At 49.3% G+C, this 25,701-nt stretch overlaps 2 protein-coding genes and 1 pseudogene across 12 annotated transcripts in view; 2 read left to right on the top strand and 1 right to left on the bottom strand.

Moving 5' to 3' along the window:
* The window catches only part of SGF29 (SAGA complex associated factor 29), a 28,895-nt gene extending 17,105 nt beyond the window's left edge, over positions 1–11,790 (bottom strand). For 2 of the 9 annotated variants that reach the window (XR_013968393.1, XM_080830036.1), the window contains exon 1: positions 11,174–11,359. The gene's annotated coding sequence lies outside the window, so the exon portion shown is untranslated. Of the gene's footprint in view, positions 1–8,101; positions 8,930–11,017; positions 11,360–11,496 lie in introns of those variants that run through there. The other 7 variants (XR_013968394.1, XM_080830032.1, XR_013968395.1 and 4 more) reach the window with 6 other exon arrangements.
* LOC308359220 (ATP synthase subunit alpha, mitochondrial-like) lies at positions 7,154–8,799 on the top strand (annotated as a pseudogene). Its single transcript has one exon. The product of its transcript is annotated as an ATP synthase subunit alpha, mitochondrial-like (transcript).
* A 10,673-nt stretch (positions 11,791–22,463) lies between the features above and the next one.
* On the top strand, positions 22,464–24,830 carry NUPR1 (nuclear protein 1, transcriptional regulator). Of its 2 annotated transcripts, XM_080830233.1 has the most exons (4): positions 22,464–22,909; positions 23,356–23,624; positions 24,007–24,156; positions 24,478–24,830. In XM_080830233.1, the coding sequence occupies exons 2-3, from the start codon at positions 23,510–23,512 to the stop codon at positions 24,141–24,143; spliced, it is 252 nt and encodes an 83-aa protein (XP_080686359.1). In that variant the 5' UTR covers positions 22,464–22,909; positions 23,356–23,509; the 3' UTR covers positions 24,144–24,156; positions 24,478–24,830. The 2 variants fall into 2 exon arrangements, with proteins under 2 accessions (XP_080686359.1, XP_080686358.1); XM_080830232.1 differs by lacking the exon at positions 22,464–22,909 and having other exon boundaries at positions 23,261–23,624.
* Positions 24,831–25,701: the final 871 nt, after the last annotated feature.

The following is a 25,701-nucleotide window of genomic DNA, read 5'->3' on the forward strand; positions in this document are numbered from 1 at the left end:
GCATCAATGACTCCAAACTTTGTTGTTAAATACAGGCTCTTCCCTGGCTCCTGTGAGGAGGTACCAACTCCCAGATCCACCACCAGCCCCCCTAGGACTCCCCCAAGATTCAGAATCTTATTTTCATGCCAGCTATACAGCTCTACTGGAGAAGACCTCAAATCCCCGTTTGACAGAGACACTCCTTACATGAACCTCTCTACTTCTGTATGCTGGAAATAGTCTATAGTTTAAAAAAGACTTTAAATCAATGTGTCCAGAAAATACTCTTAAATTAAATAATGGGTGGTTGTACAAGTCTGTCAATGTACTTTCAAAAACCTAACAATGAATTGTGTGCTTTGAATGGGTGAATTATACGGTACATGAACTTTTAGCTCGATAGAACTTAAAAAAAAAAAACAAAAAAACAGGATGTCCAAAACCAGACTCTCCCCCCACCCCCCCACCCCCGCCCAGCCCACACTCCTTCCCTGTTCATGTGTCCTTAACCCATTCAGCCGCCTGTGCTGGAAACATCGAGTTTCAAAGCCTGTCTCCCTATGTCTCATCAGTCACCACTCCAGCTGACTTACTGCCCCATAAACCCCTCCCCTCCTTCTTGGCCTTCACACCCTGTTTCCCATCACACCACTGGCCTCCCCACCCGACAAAGCAGTCCCCTTCTGCATTCTCCTCTCCATCAAATCCACCCTCTGCGAGGTCTTAGAACCTCCCATCTAAAAGACAAGCCTGGTCATGTTCCCGTTCCCCTCTCGAAGCTTTCAACCCCTGCCTGGAGAGAAGTCAAGACCTTCACACACCACACTGACTGGATGAAGAGGCTTCCGTCCCATCCCCCCTCTGTCCCCACCCCACGGGCCACCTGACCCTGCCCTTCTTATCTCACCACTGCCTGCCGCATACTTCATATTCCAGCCATTCCCAACTCTTCTGTTTTTGACCACACACCATGTAATTTCTTAGCCCCACGCTGTTCCCTCTATCTGGGATGCCCTTCCTGCAAGCAGGACACTCCTAAATCTCTGCGTGATTTAACTACTTAGTCTCTAAAACGTGGCTTACTTACCAAGTCATCTCCTTCCACCAGCCACGGTCAGAACCCCAATGCCCCCAGCCCCACCCCCAGGCTCCTAGGCTGAGTTAAGTCCCCTCTCTCTGTGTAACATCCTGTGCACCTCTCACAGTGCCTATCGAATCCTATTAAAATTCTCTTTGTGTGTTTTTGTCTCCTCCCCAGCTGGTCTGTCTCTGAGGGTGGGGCTCACTCCCCCTTCTACCTTCTACCATGTGCACTTCTACTGCTGTTCACACCTCAACCCACCACAGCGTGGCTCTACCTCAGTCCTCAGTGATCTCTTGCCCCCCTTGGACCTTTCCACTGCACTACGTACCTGACCACACGCTGCTTCTCAAAGCACGGCCCTCTGGATTTCCAGGCCTCCGGTCCCCCAGTTTTCCCAAACACCCTGCATGGTCTTTCTGCGGCTCCCTCCTCCACCCCAAAGGACCATCACCCCAGGAAGCCCTTCTCTGTCTCTAACCACTCCCTGAATATCTCATTGGCTGTAAGGCCCTATTTTCCGAAACTTCCAAATGGAGATCATCACCCCTGACCTCTCTCCAAGGTTCCCACCTCACATTTCCAGCTGCCACCTGAGGCTCAACCCAGATGCCCCTCAAGACACCTCCTACTTCCTGCTCTGCCCTGCCTTCCAGATGGGGGCTGATGGCATCTACTGCTGTCCAGCTAGCTTCCCAGGCTGCAAATCCCAGAGTTATCCATTCCTCCTCCTTGACCATCTACACAACCCCACCTCCCTGATCTACTCTCTTCAAATTCTAGGGATTTTGCCTCAAAAATTTCTCTCAAAGCCAGCCCTTCCCTTCCACCACACCTGTCACTCTCTCATCTGGGGCTCACCTCACATTATCACAGTATCACCCCATTTCTGCACCTCATCATGGTCGGCCACAAAGCCTGTTTCTCTTTAAAAATTTTTTTTAATATATACATATATACAAAACATATGCACATAGTAAAAAAATTCAAGTGATACCAGAAGTACAATGAAATCTCCCAGCTCTAGAAACCACCAGCAATGTTTCTTGGGTATTTCTCTAGAGGTATCCCATGGATACACAGGGGGGAAAAAAAGCGTGTTATCTCCTCAAACCTTTTGCAAATGGAAGATGCACAGACAGACACATAGACGCGAGAGATGGAGGTGGACACTTGCAGCGCATTGGCTGGAAAAGCGGACCCACATGGTCTGGAGGGGAGGGAGTAGATCAGATACCAAAGCAGGCAGCAGTGGGGAGGTGGGCCCCGTTTCTGGAGACCTTCAGCCTCTGACACTCGGCCCCTACACCAATTATTGGGATCTCCTCACGTATGAATGGTTACCGATGGTTTTTAAAAGGTTTTCATCTCCCCTCATTTCTATGCAGCGTGAAATACTGAGAAGTGTGAACATGGGTGACAGCAATCTGGAGGGTCACCCTGCCTGCTGGGTGGCACCCTGCCTAAGAAAACCTCACCTCATGATTTGACAAAAAACCACTGATTTCTCTGGAATGACCTGGTCACCAACTCAGCAAGTGGACAGTGCAGCTCTTCCACTACCTGGATGTCCCCTCCCTGACAACCGAACAGATAAATGCCAGCAGGTTCTTCCTGCTCAACGGCCCCCTCTTCCTGGGGGCCCTCTTAAAACCACTCAGGAGTCAGGAACTCCCCTGGCTCCCCAGAGCACTCTGGCCACACATCTCTTCCCTCTTTTTCCTAATCTGGCAGAAAAAAAAAATGGTATAACAATATTAAAGAATCATTAACGCAAGTCCCAGCAACCTGAAATGATTTTCATTCTGCGTGACCCTCTCTGCACATGCGACAGAACGGCCATCAGCGTGCATATGCTCTTATCAAGCTGATTTCTGCTTGTGTGGGAGCCCACTTCTCACACTCCCAGCCCCTGAAGTACAAGAACAGAGCTTTATTCATCTTCGTGTCTTGACACCCAAAACGAAGCCTGGAATGTAGGGAGGGCTCGGCAGCTGCTTGTCAGAAACCACTCTGGCAAACACAGGAAGGGGCGAACGGCATGTCCAGCACTCAGAGAATTATGAAGTCATATAAAAATATGAAATACACCACTGGCAAAACAGCCATCAGACAAACAAACTGATGTGTGTACTTGAGGAGCGCTCCAAGAAGGGGACCAGGGGCAGAACAGCTGCTAAGTTCTCACAAGGCCACAGACTCACTCTTGGGGAGCTCCTGAGCCTTTCCGGGTCTCAGGAAGAACCAGAGCGCCCACCTGAGGAGCAACAACATAAGGCAGGCCCAGGCAGGGCCTGCCACCACGTGCCCGCTGAGTGAGCTATACCCCCTCCTAGTCGGGGAGTGGGGGTCAGGGAACTGCCAGGAAAAAACAGCGACTGTGCTAAGTGCTAAGTGGAGCAGCCAAACGCCCAGGGAGAGGAAAACACAGATGCAGCACTCCCAAGCCCGAGGGCAGCAACGCTGAAGGGCCACACAGAGTTCGCACCGTTGAGGAGTGCTCTCCTGCCTACGGGGCAGAGCCTTGCCTGGGAGAACCACCTCACTTTATAGTTTTACAACAAACTATCTCCAGATCCGTCCTGAGCTTGGACTTCCCCCAGAAAACACGGCCAATGCCAAGCCTATGGGAACAAAGCAGCGGGCATGGAACCATACAGGATGGAAGGGCCAGAGCTCCGAGCTGGGAGGAAGTGGCTTCCGGCCCCAGCTGATCCCATCAGGATTCCCAACCTCGAGAGGCTGGGCAAACGCTGAAAGGTTTCAGGCTTTCTTAAAAATTTTGAGGCAAGGCCCTACCTGTGAACTTTTTGGCTCCTGGCCCTCTCTTCTCAGCACTGATTTAGGAGCCACGCCATCTATTTCTGCCCACAGAGGGAACCACCATTCTGACACTTCTCACTACAGATGATTTCCCCCCATTCTGGAACTTCATAGAAATGTAATCATGGGGCCCCTGAGTGCTCGGTTGGTGGAACAACTGACTCCTGATTTCAGCTCAAGTCATGATCTCAAGGTCGTGAGACTGAGCCCTGAGTTGGGCTCTGCCAGCGCAAAGGGTCGCACAGGGTCGGCTGGGGATTCCCTCTCTCCCTCTGCCCCTCCCCCTGCTCGCACATGCCTTCTCTCTACATAAATTAATTAAAATCTTCTAAAAAATGAGGAAACGTAATCGTGCCATCCACATTCTTTAGCGTATGGACTCTCTGAATGTGCGGCGTGTGTATCAGGAGTTTGTCCTTTTCTATCACTGAGCGGTGTTCTCTCGCGCATGCATCTGAACAAACCTGTTTGTTTGGCCAGCCGTGTTCTGAGGGCACCTGGGCTCTTCCCAGCTTGGGGCCACCATGAATAAAACTACCAGGAGCAGTCATACATTCGTTTTTCTTAAGCCCTTGGGCCTGAGCTGGATGTGTGATTTTCCAAGAAAGTACCCAACCAGACTCTTCCCCTGAGAAGGTGTAGCAGATCCCATTCCCGCAACAAGTATGAAGTTCCAGTAGCTCGCCATCCTTGCCGTGTGGCCATCTTCATTTCATTTAAAACCATTTTCAGCCATTCTGGCTAGCAGGAAGCAGATTCTCACTGTGGTTTCAATCTAGACATCTCTGGAGACCAATGAGGTTGAAGGTGCTGCCTTCCCACGCCCTTACTTGGCTTCCTTCATGTTCAAGTCCGTGGCTTTGTAGTAGAGTCACAAGGTTGTGCAACCATCACCGCCACCCGATTTTAGGATATCTTCAAGACCTCCCCAAATCTGTACCCAACGGCAATCACTGCCCCCCACCCCCAGCTCCTCCTCCCCTCAGCCATGGGCAACTGTTCACAGATCTGTCTTTTCTGGACACTTCCTGGAAACAGAATCACACAGCACGTGACCTGCAGAGACTTGGCTTCCTTCACTGAGCACAGTATCTTCAAGGTTCATCTGTACTGTCCGTGTGTATTTCGCTCCTTTTACGGCTGATATCCCGTGTACGGACACACCTCATTTTGTTTTTGCATTCATCAGCTGATGGGACATTTAGGTAAAATGACTTTCATATCAAGAATCTGGGGTGCGCCTGGGTGGCTCAGTCGTTAAGCGTCTGCCTTAGGCTCAGGTCATGATCCCAGGCTCCTGGGATAGAGCCCCACATTGGGCTCCCTGCTCAGTGGGAAGCCTGCTTCTCCCTCTCGCACTAACCCTGCTTCTGTTCCCTCTTTCGTTGTGTCTCTCTCTGTCAAATAAATAAATAAAATCTTTAAAAAAAAATCTGGAATTCCTTCTGCATGGCTATCTCGTTTCCAAGGTGAGTCTTTATTAGTGATAAGGCATGAAAAACAACAAACAAGAGACACACCAGGGCCACCCTGTCTTCTGGGTACCCCCTCCTGCTGCACTTAACCAGTTAGGGGGCTGTCATTTGTTTTTGTGCATGTGGGTGCGCAGTTTATAATCATTATTTGCAGAAGGCTTGGCGTAATACGAGCTACTCCACCACTAAAGGAAGCGACCTCTGAGCACTCTCCCATCACCTTTCCTCTGTTTTGGTAATAGGACTCCAATTTCTCTTTGAGAAACTGTCCCTCCCCTTGGCTCCAAAGGTGGGAGTATTCCATTCTTCTGACCAACATGACTGGCTCAGGAAGACGTATGCGACCCAAGTCTGGTCCAAATCAACTTAAGATCTTTGGCTAGGAGCCATCTACCTGCAGAGAGATACCCTCTTTCAGTTGGTTGCTAAGAGAGTAGCAGGGAAGCCTGGAAATGATGGAGGCTTTTGCCTGCCTAAGAGAGAAACCAATGTGGAGAGAAATAGCGCTGAAAGACATAAAAAATCCTGGGGATGTCAGTTTGGTTTCTGGATATAACCGTGCCTGAAGCTGCTAGGCCCAGGACTTTTCAGTTAGAGTCTAACAGACACTCCTCTTCTGCTTGGACTGGTTTGGGCTCACTTTCTGTTAACTGCAACTGTGAAGTCTGATAGGTAATCCTAGGGACAAAGGATGTATTAACTGCTACCTATCCAGTCCAGACCTGCTCTCTAGCCCTTCTCTAGAAGCCAAGGCCTCATTCAAACAAACCCAAACAGGCTATACTTAAACCTCTCTAACATTAATCCTACAGAGCTTAAGACGGTAAGCGCTTTGTTCTGAATCAAAGGGAAGGCAGGCTTCTAAGACCCTACGCTAAGATCCCATACTCTCAATCTGGCCACCATCACAACAATCTCCATTCATCAACGGGTTTGAAAAAAGTTAAGGAGATGCTCTTTTCTTTCCCCTAATACCTACCATGCTTCCAGACCAGAGCCTACACAAGGGATTCTCACTGAAACCTTAGAGTAATCCCATAAGCACACCCTCTTTAGAGCTGGGGAAACAAGTTCAGATTGGTTAAGTTATACAGGGTAACTTGGGAAATACAGATAACCGCAAAACTGCAAACTAAAATCTGTGCTCTCCCTCCCAATTTCAGGCCTTGTAACAAGCTCAGCTTATTCAATAGCAAAAGAGATGACAGAAGTAGGACCATTTCGTCTACCGGAAACTGTCATTTAACTGTCAATGGTGATTCATGGTGGTGCCTGATAAAAAGAGGTAGAAAAACAAAGGCGATCAGGACAGTTATTCCTTACTGAATACCTACTATGCACTAAGCACTTCTACGTAGATGACCCCATCTAACTCTCCTAATGGTCCCGCAGAGTGAGTGCTGTACTCTTCGTTTAGCACTGTGGAAACCAGAGTCTTGGAGAAATCAGGGACTTTACCCAGGTCACACAAGTCATAAGTGGTAGAGGTGGGACTCAAATCCAGATCTGACTCTACCACCTAATAAGTCTTAAGGCTCAAACAGCCCTTAGTACGATCAACATCCAAACCCCGTTGGTTCAACGTTCAACACACTGGCTTCTACTACATGGATACAGAGACCACAAATCCTGGAGCGATGTAAATTGGGTATTTTGTTTCAGTGCAGACGATACAGCAAAATTCTATAGGAGATGCACTGAAAGTCTCTGTAAGGCAGTCAGTCTGGAAGCTGTGGCTGCAGAGTGACCCCCTCCCCCACCTCGCCACCCGCCCGGAGGAGAAGCTGAGAAGATGCTGTCTGTGCACATTGCCACGGCCATGGCCTGGGCCCTCCCTCGGTGGGCCGGGCTGTTCCCCAAAAATGCTCTGGGATCACCTTTCACTGCTGCAAGGAACCTCCATGCCTCTAACACCTGTCTTTGAAAGACTGGCACTGCTGAAGTGTCCTCTGTCCTTGAAGAGCGTATTCTTGGAGCTGATACCTCTGTTGACCTTGAAGAGGCTGGCCGTGTCCTGAGCACTGATGATGGCAGCGCCCATGTACGTGCACTGAGAAATGTTCAGGCACAGGGAATGGTAGAGTTTTCTTCAGGTGTACAGGGTATGTCTCTGAACTTGGAAGCTGACGATGGTGGTATTGTCGTGTTTGGAAATGATAAACTAATTGAGAAAGGCGGTATCATGAAAAGAACAGGCGCCACTGGGGACGTTCCAGTTGGTGAGGAGTTACTGGGCCGTGCTGCAGATGCCCTTGGTAATGCCACTGATGGAAAGGGTCCAGTTTCCCAGACCCATAGGGGAGTTGGCCTGAAAGGCCCTGGGATCATTCCTTGAATCTCTGTGCGCAAACCAATGTAGACGGGCATGAAGGCTGCGGAGAGCTTGTTGCCGACTGGTCGGGGTGAGCGTGAGCTGGTTACTGGGGACCGACAGACTGGCAAAACACCAACTGCTTTGGATGCAATCATTAACGAGAAATGTTCCAACAATGGAACTGATGAAAAGCAGAAGCTACACAGTATCTACACTGCTGTTGGTCAGAGGGGACCCACTGGTGCTCAGCTGGCGACGAGACCTCCAGATGCAAAGGCCGTGAGGTACACCATTGTGGCTTCAGCTACTCTCCTGACACTGCTCCACTTCAGCACCTGGCTCCTTATCCTGGTGGTTCTATGGGAGAATATTTTAGATATAATGGCAAACATGCTTTGATCATCTACCAAACAGGCTGTCACTTACCATCAGATGTCTCTGCTGCTCCACTGGCCCCCTGTTCGTGAGGCTGATCCCGTGTGTTCTACCTACACCACCGTCTGCTAGAGAAAGCAGCCAAAATGAATGATTCCTTTGGTGGTGGCTCCTTGACTGCTTTCCCAGTCAGAGAAACACGAGCTGGCGATGTGTCTGCTTATATTCCAACAGACGTTATTTCCACCACTGACGGACAGATCTTCTTGGAAACAGAGTTAGTTGTTCTACAGAGGAATCCTCCCTGCCATCATCGTTGCCTTGTCTGTGTCCCGTGTGGGATCTGCTGCCCAAACCAGGGCCATGAAGCAGGTGGCAGGCACCACGAAGCTGGAACTGGCTCAGTATCATGAGGTTGCTGCCTTTGCCCAGTTCAGTTCTGACCTTGATGTTGCCACTTAACAACTCTTGAGTCATGGCGTGCAACCGACTGAGTTGCTGAAGCAAGGACAGTATTCTTCCACAGCTACCAAAGAACAAGTGGCTGTTATTTATGCTGGTGGAAGAGGGTATCTTGATAAATTGGAGCCTGGCAAGATCACAAAATTTGAGCACACTTTCCTGGCTCATGTCATCAGCCAGGACCAAGCCCTGTTGGGCATAGAAGGACAGATGGAAAGATCTCAGAACAGTCAGATGCTGAGCTGAAAGAGACTATGACAAACTTCTTGGCTGGACCTGAAGCTTAAACTCCTGTGGATTCCCACGAAATACCAGTTTGGTTTTGTCGTCGTTCATCCGAGCAATCAGTTCTATTTGTAAAAGGATTACTCTCATACTCCAGATGTACAGAAATTACATTAAAAATGAAGGCTGTATACTGGTTGGCCAATAAAATAAAATAAAATAAAATCTTTGTAAGGCTCTTTGTACACAATTTTAGAACTGGGGTTCAAAAGACCTATGACTTACTACATGTCCCCATTTCCAGCTCCAGAAGGTTGGATCACTAAAGCTGTTGCTGATGGATGCTGATGGACCTACCCCCTGAGAATGGGGTGCCCACAGTTGGGCCAGGCGATTATGAAACAAACACTGTGGTTTACAGAGCACCTTTTTTTTTTTTAAGTTTTTTTTTTTTTTTTTTTTGGAAGTTAAATTTAAGCAATCTTTACATTCAACATGGGGCTTGAACTCATGACCCCAAGATCACCAGCCGCATGCTCCTGTGACGGAGCCAGCCGGGCGCCTCTACAAAACACTGCCAAGGTCCTTCTTCAGATCCCAGACAGCCCGGCCCTCTCAAACAGCAACAGCACACGATAACCACAGTGAGCAATTCCAGTGCCTGCATTCCAAACAAGCACACACTTTTGTGCTTGTCACACCTGCCTGAAATGCTCCCTGATCCTTCCCCCTGTCTCCCCTGGGTCTCAAATTTGCTCATCTTTCAGGGTCCAAATCAACTAGCAGCAAAGCTAACACTTCTACAGTGGCGCTTGCCAGCCTTTTTCACGCCACAGCACGCGCAGAACAGAATACTTACAGTCACATGTGAATGGCAGACTCGCGTAAAAGAACAAAGCTGCTCACAGCCAGAAAAGTATGGCAGGGGGATCTGGCTGCCCCAGGCCCCACTCATCTGCCCTGATGCCAATGGCAGTCAAATCTTCCAAAGCACAGTGCTCAAACTTCTGTTCTTGCACTTGTCACACATACGCCGAGAGACTGTTTCACTTACCTGTCTCTCCTGGAGACCATGAGCTCTTAGATGACCTCCATGCAGTTGTATTTGTCTTTAATATTCCCAGCAACTAGCACAGGGCCTGGCACCTACTAAGTCTTCAGAATAGATCACGGAACCAAACTGAATTCTGAATATCTCTTAAAATAGTCTTTCAACAATTCTGGAGCTGGGCTATTCAATACCTTCACTCGAACCCCAGAAAAAAAAATTAGTTGCCTTTTTTTTTTTTTTTTAAAGTAAGCTCCATGCCTGGCATGGAGCCCAATGCAGCATGGAGTCCAACGTGGGCCAGATGTGGGGCCTGAAGTCATGACCCCAAAATGTGAGGCCCGAACTTATGACCCCAAGATTAAGACCTGAGCTGAGATCAAGAGTTGGACGCTTAACCAACTGAGCCACCCAGGCGCCCCAATTAGCTATTAGACTCTAAGGGGGACAGTCTACTCCCCACTTATGGAGAAGAGGTACTTCTCTATAAATTCATTCCCTCAGTAGTATTTGTCAAATACCTACCCTGTGACAGGCATAAGGAATAGACAACAGTGAATGACAAAAAGTGTCCCTGCCTTGCTTACGAAATTCAGTCCAGAAAGGAACACAGACTTTAAACAAATACTTCCATATACTTATTAGTTGGTGAAGTAAACACTCCTAAAGGAACACAGAGAACACAACAGGTACATGGATAAATTTGAATAAACAATGACAGGGAATACTGAAGAACTGAAAACACAAATTCTCAGGCAAAAAGGACCAAGTGCCAAAGAGAGTATCTATCTCTTTGAGGGGCGCCTGGGTGGCTCAGTGGGTTAATGCCTCTGCCTTCGGCTCAGGTCATGATCTCAGGGTCCTGGGATCGAGCCCCGGATTGGGCAAATAGGCACTAAAAGGAAAGGGGGCGAGGTGCAAAACCCACCAGGAATAACTCAGTGCTTGGCCTGAGCAAGTGGAAGAATGGGAAGATTGGAGAAGGTAAAGGTATGTGAGGGGTAAGACTCAAAATTTCAGTTCTGGACATCTTTGAGATGCCGATTTGATATTTTAAGAGATGTCAATCTGGGGTGCAAGGTAGAGCATTGGGTTGAAGACGGAAATCTGAGAGCGCCCGAGACGGTATTTATACTTAAAGTCTTGAAATGGATAGCTCCGGAGAGCAAAGGAGAAACCAGAGAGCTGAGGCTAAAGAACAGAACGTTCCACAAATCAAATGAAAAACGTACCCCAAGAAAGGGCAGTGATGACCCGCACCAACCATTGCTACAGGAGTGAGAACGAACAGAACACTGGATTTGGCGACCGAGGGACCACTGGTAGTTTCAACATAAGTGCTATCTCAAGTGGAGTGGCGGGGGCCTAGACTGGGGCGGTTCAGAGACCTGGACCTCACGCTGCAAACGGGCGCAGAGAGACGAGGAGGCCACTGGAAGTCTCTGGAGGGCGAATAGTTATCTCATTAACAGGAGCTCATCCTCAGCCACCGCCTTCTCGCGCCTGGGCTCAGAACCCCGCCTCCGCCGCCTGCGCGCCCCGCTCCGCGCACGCCCGCTTCCCCGCCTCGCCGAGCCGGCCCGCGCACGCGCAGATCCCAAACACCTCCGGCGCGGGCCCTCCCTTCCCCAGCCCCGCCTCTCCCCGCCCAGGGCGCGTGCGCACCGCCCCTCGAGAGCCGCCTCAGGGAGGCTCGGGAATGGGAACGTACCGGGAGGGGGGTGGGGGAGGGGGCGGGGGCCCCCGGCCCTCCGCTCCCCCCATTCCCCCGGGGACCCAGACCGCGACCCATCCCCACCTGACAGGCCACCGGCGGAATGGGCACGTCGCGCTCGCAATTACGGCCGGCGCGGGCGCGCCCCTCGAACCCTTTTTCAAATTCTGAAGATCATAACGCGCTTGCGTTCGAAGATTCGCGGCACGTCCAGCACCGCACACGCTTTTTTCCTTTTATGAGCCAGTCGCAGCGCGAACCCTTCCACGCACGCGCCGTACTTTCTCTGTGACGTGCCGCGCTGCTCCTTGGGATATGTAGTTTTTACTTTGTATCACATTAAGCCCGACTGGCCCGCTGAACGTTTTAACACGCTAGGGCACTAGTGTTTTCAGCATCCTCTCTCATTCCCCCAAACCTCTGTAAGATAATTAAAAAAAATTTTTTTAAACCTCAAGCTGCTCCAAAATATGAAGTGTATTTGAAAAAAATTTTAAACAAATTAAAACAAGCAGATCCGTAGACCCAGAAATTGCACTTTTAGGGGAGATTTCCCAGGAACGTGTTAAGGACATGAATAAATATTAAACTACATTACTTTACATTCTAGTATCTTATAGTTTCTTACATAACCCCTACCAAAGTTTGAAATTAACATTTATTTCGTTTATTTTTACACTTGCCGGCTCAATGAGATTAGAATCATCTGTTTTGTTCACCTTTGTATTCCCAGTATTTAGTACATTCCTAGTACCTATGAGGGCACATCACAGCCCCTCAATAATTGTCTACGCACTTAGAAGAACCTCAGACTTCAACACAAACTATTTCAGCCCTAAATTAACACAACATTTTTTGCCATCAAGCTTGTTTCTTTTTGAAGTCTCTATCTCAGTGAAAGGCCCGACCACCTACCCAGTCTCAGCTCTATATCCTGCGTTTTTGGGGCACCTGGGTGGCTCAGTGGGTTAAGCCGCTGCCTTCGGCTCAGGTCGTGATCTCAGGGTCCTGGGATCGAGTCCCGCATCGGGCTCTCTGCTCGGCAGGGAGCCTGCTTCCCTCTCCCTCTCTCTCTCTCTCTGCCTGCCTCTCTGTCTACTTGTGATCTCTCTCTGTCAAATAAATAAATAAATAAATAAAATATATATATCCTGAGTTTTTAAGAAGCTTATGCTGGCGAGATTTCACAAATTTCGCGTTTGTAGAGGTCTCAGAAGCTGTCTCTCCTGAATGTCAACTATTGACCTTAGTCACAGAATTTGTCTGTAATCTCTGGTGTTTCCACTGTTAAGCAACAAAAATTCGACTGAGTCACTTAAGAGGTGAAATTGGTTTCGTGGAATGATTCATGAATCAGGCAGCATCCCACCTCACAAATAGAAAGGAGTTCCACCGAGCTGAAGAAAAGGAAAGGTTTTGAAGACAGAGAGGGAGCGGGTGGGGAAGGGTATTATTAGCCAAGAAAATATTGTTTCAGGCAAGGTCACCCTCCTAAGGCGAATGGATCACTAAATCTCCTAGTGCTGACCAACAAATTCCACGTTGATTGGTTCAATAATAAATAGGAACAGTTCTCATTTGTTGGCCACATACTGTGTATGTAAATATGGTTTATGTGTTTCATTCGTATCACACGCTCCATCCACTTTTCATCTCCACCACATGTGCCCTGGTCTAAGCCACACTTGCCTAAACAACTGTAAGACCTTTTAATTGTTTATTCCCAGATATAGAGGTTGGGCTACTCTTTGCTTGCTTCCTGACAGACTGTAATCATTGGGCTCTGGATACCCTCTCGCTTGTTTATTCTATTTATGGCCCTTATTGTTTTACTTCTCCTCCCTTCCCCAGTGTGTGTGAGAGTGTCTTTGTCAAACACGCGTGTTGTCTTGTATGCATAGATTTTTAACTTACCTAAATGGTATTGTGCTAGAAACCTCATTGAGTTTCTCATTTTTCCCACTCAGCACGATGCTTTCAAGACTTGTCCTTGGGGGGCACCTGGGTGGCTCAGTGGGTTAAAGCCTCTGCCTTCGGCTCAGGTCATGTTCTCAGGGTCCTGGGATCGAGCCCCGCATCGGGCTCTCTGCTCAGTGGGAAGCCTGCTCCCCCCTCTCTCTCTTTCTCTCTCTGCCTACCTCTCTGTCTGCTTGTGATCTCTCTCTCTGTCGAATAAATAAATAAAATCTTAAAAAAAAAAGACTTGTCCTTGATGCTGCGTGTGCCTGTTACTTAGAATAACTGTGCAATGTTTCATAATGGACACTCATATTGTCGTGTGATGTGTGTCTAAATTGCGTGATGGATGTCTAAATTGCCTCCCAACTACTGGCTACCACCGCGTCACCAAGAACAGTCTCAAGCCTGCCCACTTGTGGCCAATGTGAGGATTTTTCTGGGCAATATAACTACCAGGTGAGACTAACAGCCCCTTAAATCCTCTGCCCTCATCCATTTGTCCAGAGCGTTCTTCTTTTTTTCCCCAGAAATCCCATTTTGCTAGCAGCCTTTCAGGGTAGACTCACACTGATGTGACTCACAAGAGACTGATGTGTAAACCAGAACCCACTGAGTTATATGGGGAGATTTAAAACTGTGGTGCTGACCAGAACACTCCCTTTGCTTGGACAGCAGAGTCCCTTTCTGTAAGAAAGCCACAATGGCAAAAAAAGGCTGGGCCTTTCTGGTCTGCCCTTTAGCCTCACTGGATTGGAGCATCACATCTGAAATCCTTTCTAAAAAGCCTTGAAGTCACAGGGATCTTGACTGAAGGTCTGTCTCTTGAGGACCTGCGGACGAGTTACATACCATGGCTTCCTAACTCTCCCTTAACAACTTCCTAACACTCCCTTCACAGAGTTCCCCTGTTGAGGGCAATACTCACATCTCTCCCCTCTCTTTGCTTTCTCCCCATTCAGAGCTGGCTTTTTGCCAAGGGGCTTCAGGCTCCTTCTGTGGAAAGTCAGCTGCCCCTCTCTCACCTTGTCCCTGTTCATGTCTACCCATTACCCACTTGAACAAAACATAAAAAGGCTTGAAGCCCACATCCATCTTGTTAGTTCTGATGACAGACCTACCTAGAGGTCATGTCACCCCGAGGGACGGCTGTTCTCGCCAGGGAACATAGAGCTCCAGGCCCAAGAGATAGGAACGCTTGCTTACCATTCAAAGAAACATGAAAGAATTCAACCAAATGAGCTTACCCACGTGTAGACCTTCCTGGGGCCCAGAAAGAGCAATACGAGAAGCAGCTAAGTCACATCCGTTAACGCGACTTCATGGGTCTCCAATCAAAAGCATCCACCTTCTCAGAAGCTCCCCCCCCCAAGCCTAGCCCCCAAATTTTGCCCCTAAAAACCCTCACTTGTAAGTCATCAGGGAGTTTGGCACTTTGGAGCATTAACTCCCTCAGTGACACCACACCGATAAATAGCCTATCTTCCTTCACGGCAAAAGCTTGGTAGCAGCGTTCATTGGCTTGCAGTGCCTAGACTGACTGAACTCTCATTTGGTTTGGTTACGTGCTGTTCAGTTGGATCTGACCTCCCACGGGAGGCAGGTGGGGCAAGCTGTTCACACTGCTTGTGTCCCCAACACATACAAAAGAAGGCACAGCACGACCACAAGGTGGCGTTGTGTGCATGGAACCCGAGGGAGGAAGGGGCTACAATACATTAGCTCTTAAAAATTGCTTTAATCCCCCGTCACTTCTAAAATAGGTATACGCTGTAGGAAGCTACACATGGCAGCAATCTAGAATCTGTAATGGAGAAAGTATAAACTTTCCATAACCCTAGTCTAGGGTATGACCACTGTGTATGTGTTCCATCCCCTGATCTCCCCTCCTCTCGTTTTTGTTTTTGTTTTTTTTACAATAACTACAATAATTTTGCTTACAAAAATAAGATTAGGGGCACCTGGGTGGCTCCGTGGGTTAAAGCCTCTGCCTTCGGCTCAGGTCATGATCCCAGGGTCCTGGGATCGAGCCCCACATCGGGCTTTCTGCTCAGCGGGGAGCCTGCTTCCTCCTCTCTCTCTCTGGCTGCCTCTCTGCCTACTTGTGATCTCTGTCTGTCAAATAAACAAATAAAATCCTAAAAAAAAATAAGATTAGCCTGAGGCTCCGTGGGTGACAGCAGCTCCAAGATGATGGTCTTTATTATTTGAATAGACTTTCCACTGTTAGTATGGAATGTTGTATCAGATGGAACAGGCTCAGAGATCGCTTTGACAGACCCCCAGGATTCTCTGGACATTCCTCAGGCAGGATGCCCCCTTCAAAGACCAGTACTTCTTCTATAAGGGGTTCCAGAAGCACCTCACCATCCAGGAGTGGTTGGATAGAAAGTCAGCTAGATCGCATAAAACCTGGATTGGAATTTATACGGTCAAGGATTGTGAACCTATCCAAGAAGCCCTCACCAGAAATTTTAAGGTGATATTGTCCACTTTGGTTTTTTTTTTTTTAAAGATTTTTATTGGGGCGCCTGGGTAGCTCAGTGGGTTAAAGCCTCTGCCCTCGGCTCAGGTCATGATCCCGGGGTCCTGGGATCGAGCCCCACATCGGGCTTTCTGCTCAGCGGGGAGCCTGCTTCCTCCTCTCTCTCTGCCTGCCTCTCTGCCTACTTGTGATCTCTGTCTGTCAAATAAATAAATAAATCTTAAAAAAAAAGATTTTTATTTATTTGAGAGAGAGAGAGATAACACAGGCCGGGGGAGGGGCAGAGGGAGAGGGAGGACCAGACTCCCCCCTGAGTGTGGGTTTCTCCCTCCTGGGGCTCTATCCCAGGACCCTGAGATCATGACCTGAGCCGAAGGCAGACACTTCACCCACTGAGCCACCCAGGTACCCCGTCCACCTGGTTATTTGAACAGACAGCAGGACATTAAGGACCTCTGTCTATTTATTCTACCAGGAACATGCCAAACTGCCCAGCAGAGAAAGTGAGCCTGTGAACACAGAAATGACAGCATCAGACATCAGACACCATGACCCCAGCGAGAAATGGATTTGGGACTTGAAGAGACAGGACTCCTCACTGGAGGTAAATATCATCATTTTACAAAAGTGAACATTGTTGTTATGTATGTCCTTTTTTTGTATGTCTGCATTTTTGACGACTCAAGCTGTTTACAAAGTGAAATTGATTGGAGAATGTATGGTAACATGAGCTGAATAGACGGCTTATGTGGCTGCTTGAGATTTTCTGAAATCCATTTGGTTCTGTTCTTCACAAGCGTAGCTGTATGCTGGGTGCCCCGGTGTCCTGACGTCCCCCCCTCCTGAGCTCTGTGACGTGACTCAGTTGATATAAAAATTTTGGCTTAACTAAAAGTCTATACTGTGCCTGGGTGACTGCGTGGCTCAGTTGGTTAAGTGTCTGCCTTCGGCTCAGGCCACAATCTCAGGGTCCTGGGATGGAGTCCTGCATTGGGCTCCCTGCTCCGCAGGGAGTCTGCCGCTCCCTCTCCTTCTGCCCACCCCCATCCTGCTCATGCTCTCTGTCTCTCAAATCTTAAAAAAAGAAGAAGAAGAAGTCTATATTACGCCTCTAAAGAGACAATGTAAGTTACAGGGTTTGGAAAAATCTTAACGTCTACACTTGGGTAAGCGGGAGCCATGTACACTTCTTTTTTTCTATGCCAGATGATCTGTGTGCTGAAACATCACGTACTTGGCAATAGAACTAGAGAGACAGATAGTATTTTAAAAATAACACCAAACTGGGGGTGTCTGGCTGGCTCAGTCAGAAGAGCATGCGTCTTGATCTTGGCGTCGTGAGTTTGAGCCCCCAGTGGGAATAGAGATTACTTAAATCAATAAAACTTTTTAAAAAAGAATAATTGGGGCGCCTGGGAGGCTGTTTCTCCCTGTCCTCCCTGTTCATGCTCTCTGTTGCTATCTCTGTCCATCTCTCGCAAATAAATAGATGACATCTTAAAAAAAAAAAGTAAATGGAGAAAGACTGATGAGGATTGTACATGATGTTTTGCAACGTGATTTTTTCATTCACCAATGTATTACAGACGACTTTCTCCTCACAGCTGGAGACACAGCTTATTCTGGTTAATGGCTACGGAGTATTTCACGGAAGGATCTTGATCACCTGATTACTTCTTGGTGGACGCTTAGGTTGTTTCCAGTTTTTCACTATTACAAGCAGGGTGGTATGGGGGGTGGGGATGAGTGTTTAACATTACCAGTGTAGGGACGCCTGGGTGGCTCAGTTGGTTAAGCCGCTGCCTTCGGCTCAGGTCATGATCCCAGGGTCCTGGGATCCAGTCCCACATTGGGCTCCTTGCTCGGCGGGGAGCCTGCTTCTCCCTCTGCCTCTGCCTGCCTCTCTGCCTGCTTGTGCTCACTCTTTCTCTGACAAATAAATAAATAAAATAAAATTTAAAAAGCCTTTCATTAAAAAAAAACCAAAACATTACTAGTATCGCAAAACTGCCCATCGAAAGGCTGCATCCAGGGTCTCCTGGGGGGGCTCAGTCGATTAAGCGTCTGCCCTCTGTTCAGGTCCTGATCTCAGGGTCCTGGGATGGAGCCCCACATCAGGCACCCTGCTCAGTGGGGAGCCTCTTCTCTTTCTTTCTTTGCCTCTCCTTTCACTTGTGTGCTCTTTCTCTCCTCTCTCGTGGGCTCTCTCTCCAATGAATAAACAAAAATCTTTTTAAAAAAGATTGCATCCGCTTATATTCAAGGTGAGTCTATCACATAGCCAGGGATAACTGCACGTCAGCTGCTGGGCTCGGGGCTTCTCTGGACTGCCGCTCTAAAGTCAATACAGACCCGTCTTATTTCACTGCATTTAGGCTTCTTGGGTCTCCTTGGTACACAGTGATGCCCCCAAGCACGATGACATACTCTGCGTTCGAACCTGGGAATCTCCAGATCCTTTGAGCCAAAGATTTCTGCACATCCACCAGGCTGTCCGGGCTTTCCTGACTTGGGTGGTTTAACTTGGGCAGTTGGGTGTATCTTGCTATCTTTCCCAGTCACTGTTGTTTAGGCTTCACTGCCTCTAGGAAGCCTGCCCTGATTCTTTCCCCACCCTCCCCACTCCCCATTGGGTTGGGCACCCTTCTGAGAGCTCCCCAGCCCCCTGGGTTTAGCTCGGGCTGATCACGCTGGCTTATAATAGGCATGCCTGTTAGGCAAGAGATTTCTTGGAGCCTCGTGAAGGTACAATCCCATGCAGAAAGAAAACAAACTTCCTTGTGGCTGATTACACATACACACCTTTTCCCACTGAGTCACCTTCTGGGCCCTACAGGTCCATGCCATGTGTTCCCCAAAGTCTCTTCTCTCTTGGCCACCCTCCCTCTGCCTGCCCTGCCCTGCCCAGGATCAAGACTTTCTTCTTCCATCAAGTGCAAGATCAAAGACAGGGAGATGTTCTCTGCTGGCTCCGTGGAGGACGGCCCTAGTGTCTTCACGGTCTTCGGTGGGACTAGAGTTGGGCCTCTCAGTTCCCCCAGAGCAGAGGACCTGGATCTCACTGATCTTAAAATAGCTTCGTGAACTCAACTGATCATTTATTGAGCCCTGACTGTGGGCCAGGCCTGGAGGGTTACAGTAAGATAGACAAGATTCCTGCCCTTGTGAATGGTGATAATGGTCATTTGTTGACCACTCACTCTGTTCCAGGCACTGGGCTGAGCCTTCACAAGAACTGACCCTTTTAATCCTCACAACAATCCCGCCAGGTAGGTATTATTATCAATCTCATCATACAAGTGAGGACACTGAGGCACAGAGAGGCTGGATAACTTGTCTGAGGGCAAGAACCCAGCTTTGGACCCAGGCTGTCTGACTGCACAGCCTAGTCCTTTAACCACTAACTAAACCAAACCAGAACTGCATTCTTTTTTTTTTTTTTTAAGATTTTATTTATTTATTTGACAGACAGAGATCACAAGTAGGCAGAGAGGCAGGCAGAGAGAGAGAGAGGGGGAAGCAGGCTCCTCGCTGAACAGAGAGCCCAATGTGGAGCTCGATCCCAGGACCCTGGGATCATGACCTGAGCTGAAGGCAGAGTCTTAATCCACTGAACCACCCAGGCGCCCCCAGGACTGCGTTCTTGGGGGGCCAACTCATGGAGAAGTAAACAAAAAATTAATGCTGACTGACTATACAATATGGAGAAAGTGTAATAAAATGAGGGTAATTTGGGGGCATATGGGGGCTCAGTCATTAAGTGTCTGCCTTCGGCTCAGCTCATGATCTCGGGGTCCTGGGATCAAGCCCCACATTGGGCTCCTTGCTCAGCAGAGAGTCTGCTTCTCCCTCTGCCTCTGCTGTTCCCCCTGCTTGTGCTTACTCTCTCTCTGTCAAATAGATAAATACAATCTTTTTTAAAAAATTAGGGTAATGGGGTAAAAATCGGGCATTCTTAGTACCCAGCCTGGTCCAAAGTAGGGGGAGAGAGGGCAGGAAGAAGGAATCCCTGACAAGCGCTTGACACACACACAGTTGCCAAACCTTTGCCAGTGTTTGGCTGACTTAGAACCAGGCTGGAACTGGGGGCAGGTAGACCTCAGTGGTGGGGAGAATCCTTCACCGCTCACCAGCCTTGTGACCTTGAGCAAGTCTCTCTGAGCTTCAGTTTCCCTTCTTTGAAGATCGCTGGAAAAAGCAGTCCACACCATGCTGGCTCAGGACCAAGCCCTTCCCCCCACCCAGTGGTGCTCTCTCCATCTCCCCTTTCCTGATGAGCAGATGGAAAGTCAGAAGTGAGCCCAAGATCTCGCGGCTAGTAATGGGGAATTTGTGGGGGTGTTCTTAGTAGCCACAGTGACAGACAGGCAGGCCGAGCAGGACAGTCACATGCAGAATTGTCCCACATCCTGCAGGCATTTGAGTGTCCGGCTACACACTCAAGAAGCGAAAACACTTATCTCCACTGACCTGAGCCTAGAACCTACCCCATCCCAGGTAGTGGTGAAGCCCACCACCTTTTTTTTTTTTTAAGATTTTATTTATTTATTTGACAGACAGAGATCACAAGTAGGCAGAGAGGCAGGCATGGGGAGGAGGGGGGACAGGCTCCCTGCTGAGCAGAAAGCCCGATGTGGGGCTCGATCCCAGGGCCCTGAGATCATGACCCGAGCCAAAGGCAGAGACTTAACCCACTGAGCCACCCAAGTGTCCCAGCAAACCACCTTGTAAGAACCCCACATCTTGGGTGCCTGGGGGGCTCAGTCAGTGAAGCGTCTGCCTTTGGCTCAGGTCATGATCCTGGGGTCCTGGGATCAAGCCCCATGTCAGGCTCCCTGCTCAGTGAGGAGTCTGCTTCTCCCTCTCCTTCTGCTCCTCCCCGGTGCTCCTTCTCTCTCTCAAATAAATAAATAAAATCTTAAAAAAAAAAAAAAGAACCCATATCTCCTTGTGGTTTCCACCTTAATTTGTCTGGGTGTGTTATCTTTGCTTAAGATTACTTTGCTCTTTCTCTTACCGTGGAGTGTTTTATTATTAGTGGGGAGGAAAACTTCTCCTCCTAGCCTTCAGTATCTTCCAGCTGGACTAAGAATTAAATTGAGGGGCACCTGGGTGGCTCAGTGGGTTAAAGCCTCTGCATTCGGCTCAGGTCATGATCCCAGGGTCCTGGGATGGGGCCCCACATCAGGCTCTCTGCTCGTCAGGGAACCTGCTACCCCCACCCCACCACCTACTTGTGCTCTCTGTCTGTTGGGTAAATGGGTGAAATCTTAAAAAAAAAAAAAAAGAATTAAATTGACATGAGACAGATTAACAACAGAGAAAAGCAAAGTTTTATTATGTGTGTCATGAAATTGAGACCTCAGGAAATGACTGAGGCAGGTAGTTTTTATTTTATTTTTTTTTAAGATTTTATTTATTTATTTGACAGATAGAGATCACAAGTAGGCTGAGAGGCAGGCAGAGAGAGAGGAGGAAGTAGGCTGCCCACTGAGCAGAGAGCCCGATGTGGCACTCGATCCCAGGACCCTGGGATCATGATCTGAGCCGAAGGCAGAGGCTTTAACCCACTGAGCCACCCAGGCGCCCCAGTTTTTATTTTTTTAGACAAAGAGACTATAAAATGGGAGGAATTGAAAGGACAGAGAAAACTTTGTAAATTAGTTAAAAAAAAAAAAAAAGAACTTCTCGGCTCTGAATGTCTTATTTCTAGTGATAAGAATCTCTTTACCTCCTGGTCCAGGGAGTGGACCTTTTACCTGGGAGATTTACGTCCTGCTTTCCGGGGTTCAGAGGAGGGTCTGAGAGCCCTCCTCACACTGGTTGTCTCTTAGGTAACTTTTATTTAAAATAACCAACAGGCAAAAGTGGCACATTTGGGGGCGGCCTTCCCCAGGGCCCTTATGTAATTATCCCAAACTGTGTTTTATTCGAGTGACCTCACTTTCATTTCCTGGATATTTCAAGAATTCACAAATCAACCAAACCTGAAAAACAAAAACTAAATTTAATTCTGGCTCAGGTCAGGGAGAAACGCAAGCAGAAGTATCTCTTCTTGTGAAGCAAAGGACGGGACTGGGTTATTACAGGGTTTGGGGTGGGGAGGTGAAATTAGGTAACACAGAGAGGAAACAGTGTTCGAATGGACTCACAGCGAAATGAGAACGAGAGCAAAGAATGACCACCCACTTGGCCTTGCCCCAGCCTGTCCTAGTGTACTGGAGACCACTGAGGTTAAAAAAAATAAAAAAGGTGGAAGGTTGTGTCTACCTTCGGCTCAGCTCACGTTCTTGGGGTCCTGGGATTGAGTCCCCTCCACCACTACCACATAGGGCTCCCTGCTCGGCGGGGAGTCTGCTTCTCCCCCTCCCCTCCCCCTTGCTCATGCTCTCTCAAATGAATAAATAAATCTTAAAAGAAAAATTTTTAAAGATTTTATTTATTTATTTGACATACAGAGATTATAAGTAGGCAGAGGCAGGGAGAGAGGGAGGGAGGGAGGGAAGCAGACTCCCTGCCGAGCAGAGAGCCCGATGTGGGCCTCGATCCCAGGACCCTGGGATCATGACCTGAGCCGAAGGCAGAGGCTTTAACCCACTGAGCCACCCAGGCGCCCTTAAAAGAAAAATTTTTTTAAATTGATTTCCTTTTACGTCTGCTTTACCTTCTAGGGACGGCAGGATTGAGCTGTTTGGAAATTCTGTGGATAAGTCCCGCATGGCAGTGTACATGGTACCAGGCACCTTGGCAAGGGTCCTTCCCTGTGGACTCTCACTCAGTTCTCTCGCCAACTCCGGGAGGTCAATGCAGCTATCATCGTCCTCGTTTTTACAGTAGAGAAAACCGGGGCACAGAGAGGGAAGGTGACTTGTCTGGGGTCACCCAGGAAGTAGCAGATGAAAGGATTGAGCCCAGGACCGCTGGCTCCAGAATCCGTACTCTCAACCACTCTGCTGGGCTCCCTCGCGGGTGAGGGAAACTCCCTAGGGACCCACTCCCCCCGACAGCTCGGGATATTAAGGGGGCTTTCCAGAAGTTTCCTACCGAAAAGGGGTGTTGGGTGCATTAGGGGTGAGAACCACTGACCTAGTTTGGGGTGTGTTCTTCTCTCCACCATCTGCCACCTGGGTGTCTGAGCCAGAACTGGGTGGGGGTCAGCTGTGTGGCAGGGGGAGGGGACTGACCGGAAGGGGTCGGCCAGGTGAGGCCCTCGGATCCCCCCACTGGCCATGATCCCAAGGGCTGTTTATGCTCACACTCAGCCTCTTTCCTCCTCCTCCCTCAGGGGCGGGGATCTCCTCTGTGGAAAAATACCCAGCTGGGCGAGCCCCAGTCAGAGGGAGGAGATGAGGGAAAGGGGCTGGGACTCACACGACCGGCTCTTTCCCCCTCGTGATTGCTGTTTACTGGGTCAGGTTCTGGGAAAGGGCCAGATTGCATCAGACAGAGCCTGAAGAGGACACGTGGCCTTATAAGTCGGGCTGGTGACCAGGGAGGTGTGGAGAAACCAGACACAAACAGAGCTTTCGAAGACGACAGAGAGAGAGACAACGAGAGAGAGAGTCCGGTATGAAGGCCAATTTCCCGAGAGCAGCCAACCCGGCCCAACAGCCCGGAGGCCCAGAGGACGGAGACCCCAGCCTGGATGAGTACGAGCTCTACGGCCTAGCTCATTCCTACCTGGGTAAGGTCTGGCTCCATCACCTTTCTGCTCCCTCCACACCCCCAACTAGGATTCCTCCTTGGCCTTCTCCCCACCCTCCAACCCATGCTCTATCCTGTTCCCTTGACCCCTCAAGTCACCCCTTTCCAACCTCTCTTCCCCTGAGGGCTGTCCTGTTCAGCCCTGGGACCTCACGCACCCCTAGAATATGGGAGCAACAAGAGACCATCGGGGGCCCCTCACTCCACGTTGAGGGCAACGGGGATCCTGACTGTCCCAAAGCTACGTGGCCACCGCTCCCCAGTCTCCCTCCTTCCACCCTGCACTCCCGGTATCCCTCTGCCTCCCCTTGGATGTACCACGCCTCCGTCCACATCACCCCAGCCTCTTGCCCGGTTCCCAGGAGCAGGAGGCCGGAAAGGTCGCACCAAGAGAGAAGCTGCTGCCAACACCAACCGCCCCAGCCCAGGAGGACATGAGAGGAAGCTGGTGACCAAGCTCCAGAATACGGAGAGGAAAAGACGAGGGGCACGGTCCTGAGACAGAGCTGGAGGTAAGGAGTCAGGTGACCCAGAGGGCACTCTGCCTGGGAAGGACATGTCTGAATATGTGTGGTTGGGTGGGAAGAAGGGATCCAGGGACTCTGGTCTCAACTCAGAATAAAACAAGACACACATTCAACTCCGAGTGTCCTAGGGACCAGAGCAAAGGGGGAAACACAGAATCTTTCCAATTAGAGGGAAATTTGGCTAACGGGGAGGGAAACACAGTCCCAGGGAGGGGAGGATCCTTCTCTGGAGACACAGAGCAAGTGACCAGGAGAGGCAGGGTGAGAACCCAGGATTAGAACGGTCCCTCTCTTCCCTTGCCCTAGGTGAGGCCAGAGCACACAGCGATGGAGACAGGACCACGGAGAATCGGAGCATCGGAGAATTGGCATCTGGGGTGGGGCCCAGGCCTGCTTGTCCCCCCACCACCCCATTCCTGGACTTACCCTACCTGACTGAGGCTCCGAGGGGCCACCAAGGAAGTGCCCCCAGCCCCAGCAAAAGGACAAGATAGAGAGCAAGAGGCAGGGAATGGAGGAGCAGTCGCAAAAAAAAAAAAAAAAAAAAAAAAAAAAGTCCCTAAAAAAGAAAGACAGCGAAGAAACTGGACCTCCCTTAGGGTGGGAGGGACAATAAAGAAAGTACAGCTGCAGCTTGCGTGTGGCATCTGTCCCCCCTCAGCCCAGTGTCGTGCGTCCCCGTGTTTCTGCCTGCGCAGGGCTGCGTTTGCGTGAACCAACGAGAGCCAGTTTTGTCAGTGTCTGTATTTGGTTGTGCACCCGGGAGAGGGTGTCCCTGGTTTGCCTGGATGGGTAGAGGCCAGTGTGTTTCCTTTTGTTTTATTTTGGTGCCCAATGTTCTGCCAATGTGTCTCCATGATTTCTTATGATATGCAAGAAAAATTCCTGTTTGTGATGCTGCCTGGGAAACAAGCCTCCTCCCCAGCTCCACTCCATCTCTAGAATAAGCAGTCTTACTGATCCTACATGTCATTTTCATGAAAAATCACCTTTTGCGGGGGAGGGGGGTGCGCCTGGGTGGCTCAGTCAGTTAAGCTTCCGGCTCTTGATCTCAGCTTAGGTCTCCATCTCAGGGTGGTGAGTTCAAGTCCCGCACTGGGGCCACACCCAGCGTGGAGCCTACTTACAAATAAAATACAATTAAAATGATAGAAAAACCACCTTTTGAAATGAGGGGTATCCATCGGTGACACCTGCAAAATGGAGAAAACTAAGATTTAAAACATTACGGGATTTGCCCCAGATTACTGAGGGCTCAAATTCAAGGATTCTCACAGTCCTCATCTATGGGGCGAGTCCCTCTGCCAAGGGGGCTGTCAGGACAAGGTTCTGGGAGGTCAGCTGGGGGAGGAAGAACCTTACCTCCTGTGCATAATCATTTGAGAAGAACATGGGCAAGTAAGAGGATCTATTGACTGAGACTCAGGTTTGGGCTGGGGTAATGGAGACTCAAAATGGGATAGAAAGTTCTCTCTTTGTCGTGTAACAACTCCAAGGGTCAGTACTCTTGGGCTAAAATGACAACTTCAC

The sequence above is a fragment of the Martes martes genome (assembly GCF_963455335.1).
Source record: "Martes martes genome assembly, chromosome: 18".
Classification (NCBI taxonomy): Eukaryota; Metazoa; Chordata; class Mammalia; order Carnivora; family Mustelidae; genus Martes; species Martes martes.